This window comes from Sturnira hondurensis, unplaced genomic scaffold (assembly GCF_014824575.4).
Source record: "Sturnira hondurensis isolate 20B ecotype Veracruz unplaced genomic scaffold, ASM1482457v3 Scaffold0002840, whole genome shotgun sequence".
NCBI lineage: Eukaryota > Metazoa > Chordata > Mammalia > Chiroptera > Phyllostomidae > Sturnira > Sturnira hondurensis.
In genome coordinates this window covers 8,547,710-8,560,216 of record NW_028075471.1, presented here as the reverse complement: position 1 = coordinate 8,560,216, position 12,507 = coordinate 8,547,710, and the positions used below count along the sequence as shown (strand labels likewise).

Here is a 12,507-nt window from a genome sequence, read left to right as displayed (position 1 = left end):
GTCTTATGCCCATCGAGAACATTTTTTGTGTTTCATTAGTGGTGCTTCTCTCAATTATCTTAGTTGTCTGTATGCTTGTGCTTTTCCCCCTTTACTCTGACAGCCTTCCATCTTATTTATAACTGAGTAGTTAGGAGGAGGAGCAGCGAGGGCTTGGCATTTCCTCTAGCAACTTCCTCTGCTTGAGCAAAGGGAAAAATAAGAACACTTTCATATAAAGAGAAGGTTGCCAGAGGGAACTCTGCTATTCTGATGTCTGGCCACTTCTAAATACAAGCAAAACCAAGCAGGCTCACACCCTGAGTTGCTTGGGACAGGAAGTAGGTGGTTAGTATCCAGAAGCAAACTCAGGCTGTAGAGTCAGGAAAAAAAAAAAAACCTTGAGTGTGAGTCCTGGCCACATCATTTATTGGCAGCAGGAGCCTGGGCAAGACACTTCTCATCTCCTCACTTCTTCATAAATGTGGGGCCATGTCCATCTTATAGGATGCTTGGAAGATGAAATACAGGGTGGGGCAAAATTAGGTTTACAGTTGTGAGTATGTGAAACAGAGTTTATTCTCATGTTATTAGTTATTAATTTTTGTATGACTTGCCATCTGAACAACTGTAAACCTACTTTTGCCCCACCCTAATTTTCCAAAGGTCCTAAAATTGCACATACCACTCAGTAGGTCTTAGATAAATGACACTTACTTTCTGTTTGCATTAATAGCAGAGGGTATTAAACACAGCAACATTTTCAAGTTCTAAATAAGTGGGAAGCCTATCAGGTGAATGCTTCTTATTTCTACAATCAAGTGTTAGGCTTTTTTGTGATAGGTATTATGTAAGTAATAGATATTTATTGAATTAATGTGGATTTTTCTGTTGATGTCATTGCTTTTGTGAATTTTTGGTTATAATTCCTCAGGCACAAGAGCTACACTAGGAAAAACTGCTTCAAGGTAATATGTGCTAATCATATTTCTTAAAGAATTGACTAAGATCTCAGTAAATTTCTGTTGAACTGACATTGTTCTAAGACTGTGATAAATAATTAGCCCAGTAGTTTGGTTTTTCCTTTTTCTATAAACAGGTTGAACCACCCTATCAACCCTACATACGTATACGCCTTGGTCCCTCATCACAGTGGGTATGGGGACTGTCCCCTCCCAGTGCTTTCGTACTAATGTCAATGACCCTAGAGATGGTTTGCAAGTTTCTGATTCTTGTTTTTTTCCTTCTACTTAAGTTCTAAAGTGGATAGTGTCTATAAAAAGGACCGATTACCTGGCTCCCAGTGGAATGAACTGATTTCTTTGATGAATTTTTAAAAAAGTATGTGTAAAATATTATAGAAATAGAACAGACAGCATTTTAAAAAATGTTGGTTCATATTGTTCACTCATATGTGGAATTTAATGAACAAATGAACTAAAAGCAAAACAGAGACAGACTCATACATGGAGTGCAGTGACAGCCAGTGGGCGGGGGACATTAGCGTGTGGAGGGATTGAACAAAAAGGAAAAAGGACTCACGGACATGGACAACAGTGTGGGGGTTGTTGGGGGGAGGGGGTGTAAAGGGACTCAATGGTAATGGAAAAAATATATTTCTTTTTAAAGAAAAGAAATGTTGGTACTTAATATTTTTAGAGCTCATTTTAGACATTTAAAATGAGACACTATGTCCCCACTATGAATGAACTTAAATGGTATTTAGAGGAATTTGGACACCGTGAAGGAAGAGCTAGGAGTATGAAACTGATACAACCCAACAGTGAAATTAATCTTTTCACTTCATCTCACTTGTTATACTTTGCTTGGCTGTCTGATTTCTTTAGGTGAGATTCAAATGAAGGATTCAGAGTCTATGGAATGTTTTACCATGAAAACTAAACTATAAAGATTCATCTAATTCTTTCCACCTTGATACAAAATGAGAAATTACACATAGAGCAATGTGCAAAAAAGTAGGATTTAAAAGACTGAGAGACTAAGAAATAGGAAGACACTTAGTGATTAGACAACATTTGACAGTTGCAATAAATCCTTTTAGATAACTCAGCTTTTCTGATCTTAATTACTTTAAAAGTCCTGATAGTCTCTTTTTTTCACCATTATTTCAAGTCAATTCCACCAAACCTTAACTACCTGTTAACTTCTTCATGCCCCTATGAAAGAAAAAGAACAAACATTTAGGAAAAGTTAACTTTTCTCTAGTATTCTATAGTCGATCTTTCCCAGTTTCTAAATCATCTACTAGGATAGTCTTTATTTTTTAGAGCAATATGTCAATAATTACCATTCTTCATAAGGATACAATAGATTAGTTCAGAAAAAAATGCAGATTTTTTGAACTGTAAGACTGACTCAGAACAGTGTCATTGCAGTCAGGGGCTGATGTATTTGTTCACATAAAGCTGTAAATTGTTCAGGAGAAAATACAGCACCACACTCTCTACTTGGATATCAACCATGCACACAGAGGCCGACCTTTGTACTCCTTAGCATTATGTTTGAGGAGTATAAATACCAATCCATTTCAGTCTGTAGGTTCATGCAAAAAAGACGTAACCCCAAACTCAAGGCACTTCTTTACTTCCTTGCTTTTTTTACCAAAGAAGTATGTGAAGCACTACCTTGAATTGTTTTTCCAGTCGTGTCTTTCCACCTACTCCTGGTATGAGGATGCTATTTACATAGCTATGCAGTTGATTTGAAGATACTTCAGTCTCTTTTCCAAGAATGGCTTCCAACAAGGCATCGTGGATGAAAATGTACTGCTCCTAAAAGGTACAGTATATGGTAATAACCTCCATCGTGTCCATTAAATCTATATTTGATGAGCTCTTCCCCTAGAAGGCACCTCCCAGTGAATTCCTTCAAGCATTTACAGTTATGTGGTTTGCCCCAATACTTACTTTGTAACTTTTTTTATGGTAGAGATTGTGTTGAGTGTAGTTCTATATTCCATACCATCAGTAGGAATGGAGCATTGAACAATGGAGAAATGTGTGTTCAATGCAGAGCTCTAGAACCATTCTCTCACATACTATGTATTTTTTTCACTCCCTATAGTACTGAACACAGCCCTAGACCCTACTGTATCAGCTATATAAGTGTGATTATATTTGTTGAGAAATCCAAATTTAAGATTCACACAGAAATGGAAAACTATGAGACAAAGAATAATATCATGGCTAGAACATCTAATAAAAACCTATAAATTCTTTCAAGCCTGAGGAGAATGAATCTGTCTCCTCAATATCATTCAACTTCCAGTTAGTGAATGTGCCAAAATCTTATGACACTGGCGGCCGGCCACTCCTTACCTCAGTCTGGACGAGGTAGTTACGCTGTGTCCTGATATGCTTCAGGAAACCCAGGACATTAACTGTGCTTTTGTCTTTTATCTGCTGCAGCATGCTGTCTATGACAATGTAGGTGCCTGTTCTGCCCACGCCGGCACTGGAAGAAATGGGGACACTGAACTAGGACCTCTTGCTTAATCATGTCATGAACTGCAGATTAGAAAAATTACCATCTCAATGGCTAATGAGTGTAGAAATAACCATGATGTTTAGATAGATTATTCATCCTGGATAGTATCCAAAAAACTTTATTAGGATATTCCCCATTCCATGAGTCTTGATGGGGAGCAAAGGCTGCCTTCCTGCCACAGGAACTGCAGAAAATGGTACCTCCTAGCCTTCCCAGCCTCCTGTGGCGGCAGCCATCTCCACACCAGAGCCATGTCTGCTGAGGCGCCGTGTAGGGAGTTGTTCTTGCTGCTTCAGCATATGCCTGCTTCTCTGACTCCCCCGGTGGTTCTGGGAGTACCTGTTAGCCTCTCAATAAACCCCTTTGCTGCCCAACTCCTCCTCCAGTCTGCTCAGTCTGAGGAAGTTCCTATTTAAACAGGTGCTTCCCGTTAATAATCCAGGTACAGAATAAGAATGTCACGTCTAGACAATTAGGCCTCTTATTCACATTTTCTATTGTTACTGAAACTGTATTCAGTACTGCAGACTTTAGATGTAATGTAGCAAGCTTCTTTTGGTAGAAATTTCCCCAGCAGGTCCCTGTCTCATACAAGTCTACTGATACCCAAGCCCTTTTGATAGACATTTATCTGTATTTTACTGATTCCTACATGGGTTAGCAAACATGTACAGTTCTTATGGGCCTTTAAACAGAAGATGGGTTCCAATTTCTGCAAGGGACCTTGCATAAGAACAGAGAAGTGCTTAGAAAATGCTGTGCACAATATCCATTTGAATATCAGTGGAAATAAGAAAATCAAGAATAAAATTTCAAACAAAACTCAATAAAAGCACTTTTAAATAGCCAACTAAAGTTGTTTGAGGTAAAGAGAGAAAATGGATTTTACAGAAGGCTTTCCCAGTGTTTTAAAAAAGTTTATATATAAACTTTTTTATAAACTAAAAATAAACTAAAATTTTTATAAACTAAAATTTTGAAAATAAAAGCCTTTCAGACGTAATTAACATTATTTCGAGGAATCTACAAGGAAAGCCATGTACAAAACCTCAAAATCTCTAGTGTAGAAAGTTCTAAACGTATGTTTAAGGTCAGATATTTACATAGTATGAGCAGCCAGCAATTTTCCTGTATACAATGGAGATAATAAAATAATGTTATAAAATCTAGAGATCCATCCTCTAAGAGTAGATTTTGTTTTAATCTCAGAAGCAGCAGATCTTAATGTCATGGGAATAGAGTTACTTTACATAACCCTAACAGGTCTTACTGGTCCCAGTTTTCAATGGAAGACTCAGTTTCTTAATAAAAACAAAACAAAACAAAACAGTAGCAGGGCCACAGTGGCCCAGATTCTCAAAGCCCACACCCCCTGCTCTGCCCACTTCAGATGCAGAACCCAGGCAGGAGATAGGGAAGGACACCGGCCCACCTGCAGTGCACCAACACAGGGCCCGTTTCTGGCGTCCGGGCTGCCGAGGATCTCCTCACGAAGGTTAGGACTGGCAGAGCGTACTCAGGGACTCCCATGTCAGGCCACTGTGTGTAGTGATACTGGATGACCACCCTTTCGTTCTGACGGCCCTTGGGATTTCCCTTCTGACCCTATAAGAAAGATGAAAGAAGATGTCTTTAAGCTGAGTGTGAGCATTTTGGAGATAATGTAAGCATGCTAGGAAACAGGACCCCTGATTTCATTCATCCTAATGTTCCTGGGCCAGGTACTTCCTCATTGTGGCCATCTCCTGCCATAAATGGAGAAACTGTATCAGACATCTCTTAGGAGAGAAAATGGTTTGAGGTTATACCAAGAATGAATGTTTAAAACTAGGGGTTTTTTTTGGATTTGGAACCATATAGAGCACTTTGCAATTTGCCTACAAGGCCTCCATTTCCTGACTTCTTGCGCCAACATGCCCGAGTGCTCTGCTCTCATTTGCCTAGGGCCGTGACTCTCCTTCCTTCCCACTGTCTGGGCGGGACCTTCGGGAGCCCTGGTGCTGGCTGCCGCTGTGCACACTCCAGGAAGTTTGGGGCGGGACCTAAGTCACAAATGATTCTCTGGCTCTACAGTCAAAGGCAGAAATAAATTTATCACTTTTATAAATGAATTTTTCAGAGTTTTCTTTTAAGTGGCTAAACTTTTTACAATTTAAGTATTTTGGATAAAAATTTCTCCAGATCACTTGCAATGATATGTCTTTTCTTATTACCAATACCTCTAAACAAATTTTTTAATGACTCAGGGTCATGAATAAATCAACACTGAAGCTTGTAGGGCATTTGGCCCTGTGCTACAAAGACCCCAGATGGCTTTGATTTCTTAATTCTTCTGTTAACTCTCATTTGCCTGTCTTCTCTCTCATTTTTAGTTATTACTTTATCCTCTTATCAGTGAGCAAAACATCTGAAATTGCCATGTGGCTTCTTCCTCTGACGGAAGCTGTTTCTGAAATAAGAGTAAGTGGGCCATGTTTACATACCTGCCGGGTTTCCACGAGTAACGGGCTTTGTAAATATAAACTGATTATTATTATCTCAGGTTAGCTTGAGCCAGCTAACGGTTCTATGATAGAGAACACAGATAATACAGTACTGCTGACTTTTAAATATTTCTGCCATCCTTGGGAAAATCTACACCTAGAAAGGACTGTTAACCTTGGACTACAGATCGGCTGCAGAGCCACTGAAATTGCATATGATAATTTCAGTGAATGAATTTCTCTGGAGCAAGGGAACTATAGTTTCATCACACCCTCAAAGATGTCCAAGACTCAAAAAAGAAAAATTAAGACCCAGTGCTACAAACAACTGCTATTTCTAATTCTCTGCAGAGTAACTACTTTACATTTTCTTATAATGAGCATCGTCTGGAGTTCCTAGTGCTGCTGGGCTGGTCTATGAGTCTTGATGGGACGGTGGAGTTTGAACAAGAGGAACTGACATAACTTGAAAGAGCATTTCCACAAGGTGTGATTCTCAGGATGTTCAGTTCTACAGAAAAGGGTTTTATTGTCAAGTGCCACTGGAAAACACTCGGCAAAACAAAGTTAAATAGGTTTCTTAACTGTAGCACTCTAATCACCGGTGTTCACTGTACATTTCTAAAGGGGGGACATATATTATGTAGCATTAGTTTCTCATACTCTTAGGTAGCAGGATCTGACTTTTGCAAGCATCTTGCAAGCTTACTATTCCTTGAAACATGCTTTGGGAAACAATGCCTTAAAGCTGTCAGAAAATTGGAGTTAAAAAGCTAACTCAACAAACAGATGCTGCTGTATCTGCTAGTTACTAAAACCTAAGAAGACCTTTTAAAAAACGAAGCCTTCTTCATAAAGAGCTTAAAGAACTCAATCAGGCCAATTAAATTCCATTATGTGCTTTGCCAATATCTTTCACACAATACATTGATGTCAATCAACAGAGTTGTGAAAAAATGTTTTAAAATACTTTCTAAAAACCAAGTTGGTTATGAGAATTGGCCTTTTTTGTATAGTCATTTTCATACACATTTAGGAAGAGACACTCTGGCATCCCACCCGATTCCATACCTTTTTCACTTTTGTATTTCTGACTGAAAAACGACGAACAGTATAGCAGGCATGTACTTTTGTGCTCTTCAGTGTGACAATAATGTTTCCATACTCCTCACTATTCTCTGTTGGCCAATACTGATCACATTTTCGCTGCAAAAAGAAAAACGTAAATTACAACTGCAGTTGTTGCCCTAATTATGCTGTTGACAATATAACTTCAAATGACAACAACTTGAAATGATATTACCTGTTAAAATGCAGGTAATATATCACTGTTGTTGACAGAAAAAGGAACTCATGGTCTGAATTGCTTAGAGGAAGGCATGACCTCTGAAGGGTTACTCTTGGGAAAAAGTTTGGCCACGATCATTTCAGCTATGAGTCTAGTTTGTGTGATCATCTTTCAACATAAGCTATACTAGCAAGTGGGCTTACGAAAGAAACCTGTATGCTGGACCTGTAAGTAATATGGGTAGGGTACGCTTGTTACAAAGGGAGCTTACGTGAGGCCGGGCAGCGTTCACAGCTTGGGTCACCAAAGGCAAAATAGAGACTCCAACAGTCAAAGTGAAGCTGTAATGATTTTGAGTAATAAACCTGGAACTTAGCCCTTACCACAGCCTAAATTAGCACCATCTATTATAAGTTCATTATCTCATAAACTCTAAATTATTATCTTTTTTTAAAAAAGGTCCTTTTAATGATGGTCAATGTGTTTAAATAGTCCCTTTACTCCCCACCCCCCACCCGAGTGGAATGGTTAGTACTCCCTGACTACACTATTTCTCCCCACTTTCCTGCCTTTGTTTTTCATCTCCCCCACATGTGGAAGCCCTCCCTTCTCTTTTCAGCCTCCTAACTCATTGTTCAAGTCCCACTTCGAATATTGGTTTCTTTACTATATATCTGCACCGGACAACAGTTCCCCACTTTGCAACACCCCCCAATACCCTACTCTTCTCTGTATCACAATGGACCCACTCCTGTGAGTGCACAGCTCTCACTCCCACCAGAGCACAAGCAAGGAAGGAGTTGAGGGGACACTCTGCATTCCTGCAACTCTCTCCATAGCCAGTCCAGTTCCAACCCTGCAGCAGCTAATCCACAAATATTTTTTGAGCAGGATATATGATTAAGATAGTAAGCCAAAAGATTCTTACTCTTCCTTTTTCCACAAGGTTTGTAATCATGACAATGATTCCGGTGTTTTGCTCCCAAATCATCCTCCAGAAATCTTCAAATGTAGACTTTAAAGGTCCCTGGGTGGCGATGTAGGCTTTTGCTTTGTTGTAACCCTTCAAAGATGACACAGCACAAAGTAAGATGAAAGCAGTTTCCCAGACTAGTTAATAATTCAAGTGCCATCCATACTGAATAGGCTGTGTTTTTAGTGAAAGCTCCGTGCAGCAATAACACACACTCAAAAGTCTCTGTGGCACTCTTCAATGATTAGAAACAGGTTTATAAAAACATTTTCACTTACATCGACATAGTTTGCATTAATGTAGTCGCTGTGCTTAGAGTCTTTTCCTGGTAAAGGTCTTAACTTCACCCTACTGTGATCATCTACAGAGGATAAGAAACAAAAAAAGCAAAACCAAAATGTGTAATTAAAAAACCAGCAGCATTCTGAAGTACAAGACAAGGCAAATGGATTTTTTTGTGGTATCTCCCGGACACCCCTGAGAAATCTTTTGACAGAAGAGCAACTAAAACTTAAAAGAGCATTTGAAACCGTCTCAAAAACATGCTCTACCTCATGCTCTGATCTGTGAATGCCCCCCAAATGTAAACTGATGTTCTTATTAGTTGATGTAAAACAGCTGCAAGTTGCAACCCTCCAAAATTTCCTTGTCCTATAGTTTAAAGCCAATTGCCAAGGTCTTTGATTATCCATGCCATCCTCTCCTCATTAGTATGAATATTAAAAAGTGATTTGTTATATCAAGTCTGCAACATCTATTTTTAGGAGAGTTCACTGCTAAGTTCAGTTGGACTCTTCGCCAGGCCAACAGAACCTCCACAACTGAGGGAGCTAGAGCTGAGAGCAATGTCACTGCAGGAATATGAAGTCAGTGACCATATCGTAGGATCCACTTGGCTTCAGCTTATGAACAAAAGGGGCAATGATATGTGTCTCTAGTTGCCCCACAGGGTGTGCTTGTATTTTCAAAGTAACAAATTAGATAAATAAAACAAAGCTGAGGTGATAATTTTATTTTCCTTAGCAAGAAATGGGGAAAAGGCCAATTCGCATTTCTGTTTATGGTCATAATCATCAACAGCTAGCTTGAAAACAAGTCCAATGCATGCATTAGCCCAGACACAACTGGCAGACTTATCGAGCACCTTTTGAAAGCCCTCTACACTCTGGGAACCGGGAACTGCTGCTGCTGTTCTGACAAACTCTCAGACCATCAGGGCTGCCTGATGTAAATAGGCCCCAAATGAAAAATTTCAACTAAGGCATCTGCATGCAAACTGTCCTGCCTTGACAGCATTATACTGTAAACTGTTATTTCTCAGACAAATAAAAACATACTCTTCAAGTTGCAATTTAAATATGAATTTAATTAATAAAGTAACAGAATGGCTAAGTAGATCAATATAGGAGTTGGCATGGTGGCATCAACTTATACCTTGAAAGCTGTGATGCTCTGTGAGAGAGGCTTTTCTTACACTGTTTTTCTGGCATATTCATGGACGGATTTTACTTGCTCCATGACATTTCCCTAATACTCTTTGCTTTATAAAGGTACTTGCATAGGGGTAGACCAAGGCGACAAGTGATATGCCCAGAATCTTACAAAGTGGACAAGAGAACACCAAAACCCAACTCTTCAAACTGAGGAAAATTGAATCATGTGTAATTTGAATTTGTGACAGTAAAACCACAAGGAACTTGCGAAAGTGTAACCGCATCCAGCTGGAGATGGTGGTTTTTCAGCAAAACACTATGATTGTTGGTCACATCACACAGCAGTTGCTTTGATTTCCTGCCTCTTCTTTCCTACATATGTTTAGCCAAGGCAGTGAGGTCACTAGAAATAAAGACTGCTAGGGCAGAGAGAATGGTATGTGTAGATATGCAAGACATGTATTTGTATATATCCCTGCCTGAGGTACATGGTTAGAAATGAGCTAAATAAACAAACAAATGCTCAGTCTCAGCAAAGTGAACCTTGACTGCCTGGCCAACAAATATAGCCAGAGTAAACTCATTCAAGACTTGGAGAGAAAAGAAAAATTTCACTCTTCTTCCTTGTTCTCTTTTTTAACCTCCTCATCCTCTCAGAAAACTGAAACAAATACTCTTTTTTAAAAATGACCCGTGGTTCTTCTAAACCTGTCTAGAGAAAAAAATTAATTCATAGATGACACAATCTTGTACTTATAAGTATTAAGGAATCCACAAAACTAATCATTACAACTAATAAATGAGTCTGGCCATGGTTGTAAGACACAAGATCAATATACAAAAATCAATTGCATCTCTATACATTCAATAAAACATAAAACTAAGTAGACAATTCCATTTACAGTAGCATTAAAAAGAATAAAATACTTAGCAATAAGTTAAACAAAAGTGCAACACTGATAAAATGCAGACTGTAAAACATTGTTGAAAGAAAAGAGGACCTAAGTTAATGGAAAGGCATTTGATCACCATGAATTGAAAGACTTAATATTGTTAAAATGGTAATGATTCTCAAATTAAAATTGACCTACAGATTTGATGCAATCCATACCAAAATCCAAGGTTCTTTTTTTATTGTTGTTGCAGTAATGAACAAGTTGATCATATGGAAACATAAGGGACCCAGATTAGGCAAAAAAAAAAAAAAAAGAAAAGAAAAGAAAAGAAAAGAAAAGAAAAGAAAGAAAGAAAGAAAGAAAGAGAAATCTTGCAAAAGAACAACAAAGTTGGTTGGAGGATTCACAGTTCCAATTTTAAGTTTATTATAAAGCTATAGTCAATAATCAACATGGTGTGGAACTGACACAAGAATAGGCATTAATGGGATAGAGCTGAGAGTCCAGAAATAAACATTGTATCTTCACTGGTTAATTTTCATTAAGGGTCCTAAGACAATTCAATGAGGAGAAGAAGAGCTACTTTTTGACAAATGGTACTAGGACAACTGGATGTCAATATTCAAAGAATAAAGTTGACCCTACCTCTAACCACATACAAATATTAATTCAAGATTGATCAAAGACCTAAAAGTAAAAGCTAAAACCATAAAACTATTTGACAAAAACATGGGTGTAAATATTCATGATCTTGCATTAGGCAATGGTTTCTTAGCTATGAAACCAAAAGCATAGCAACAAAATAAAACAAAATAGATACAATGGATTTCACCAAAACTGAAAAGAAAAAAAACCCCAGAGGTGGGGAGGGCTGGGGTGGGGAGAAAAGGCAGAAAACTGTACTTGAACAACAATAAAAAAATGCATCAAAGGAGGACATCATGAAGAAAGTGAAAGGGCAATGCACAGAATGAGAGAAAATATTTGTAAACTATCTGATGAGGGATTTGTATCCAGAATGCATAAAGAACTCTTAAACTAGAAACAAAAGGACAGGTAATCCATTTAAAAAATGGGCGAAGAATGTGAAGAGTTATTTCTCCAAAGAAGATATACCAGTGGCCATGACAAGATGTTCGGCATCACTAATCACCAGGGAAATGGAAATGGAAATCAAAACCACAGGAAGAAACCATTTCACATCAATGGCGGAGTAAGCCACGTGGTGAGAGACAAATACCATGTGATCTCACCTATAAGTGGAACCTAATCGACAAAACAAACAAGCAAGGAAAATATAACCGGAGACATTGAAATAATGAACAAACTGACAGTAACCAGAGGAGGGGAATGATGGGGGAGAGAAAAGGGTCATCAAGGAACCTGCATAAAGGATCCATGGACAAAGCTAAAGCGGAAGAAAGGATTGAGGGGAGGAGGGGGGATGGGTGGGGGAGGGGAAAGTGGTGGTAGAACAATGGAGACAACTGTACTTCAAGAATAACTAAAAAATGCAAAAAAGAAAAGAAAAGGAAAGGATTGCTCTTTTCAAAAAAAACACAAAGTAACAAGTGTTGACAAGGATGTGGACATACTGGAGCCCTAATATATTGTTGGTGGGAAGGTAAAATGGTACAGTCACTTTGGAAACCAGTTTGGGAATGCTATGAAATATTAAATACAAACTTACTATATAAGCTAGATATTGCATTCCTAAGTATAATCCCAAGAGAATTAAAATTATGTGACTATACAAAACCACACATACAAATGTTCATAGCAGTATTTTACATTCACTAATGTATTATTAAAGACTATCTACAGTGGTGTTCAAATTTAACTGGTCTAATTTAAATGCACTGTTATATAAAATTCCACGTATGTTAACCATATGTGCCTCTGTCCTCAGTATCCAAGCATGTATTAGCTGCCAGTGACCCAATTACCG

At 38.4% G+C, this 12,507-nt stretch overlaps 1 protein-coding gene across 3 annotated transcripts in view; it reads right to left on the bottom strand.

The window, feature by feature from the left end:
- The window catches only part of PTPRG (protein tyrosine phosphatase receptor type G), a 715,684-nt gene that overhangs the window by 22,307 nt on the left and 680,870 nt on the right, over window positions 1-12,507 (bottom strand). For all 3 annotated transcript variants that reach the window (XM_037040813.1, XM_037040814.1, XM_037040815.1), the window contains 6 exons: window positions 8,509-8,591; window positions 8,186-8,320; window positions 7,041-7,175; window positions 4,919-5,091; window positions 3,318-3,453; window positions 2,625-2,771 (listed from right to left, as the gene is read on the bottom strand). In XM_037040813.1, coding sequence (XP_036896708.1) covers window positions 2,625-2,771; window positions 3,318-3,453; window positions 4,919-5,091; window positions 7,041-7,175; window positions 8,186-8,320; window positions 8,509-8,591 — 809 coding nt within the window. The remainder of the gene's footprint in view (window positions 1-2,624; window positions 2,772-3,317; window positions 3,454-4,918; window positions 5,092-7,040; window positions 7,176-8,185; window positions 8,321-8,508; window positions 8,592-12,507) is intronic.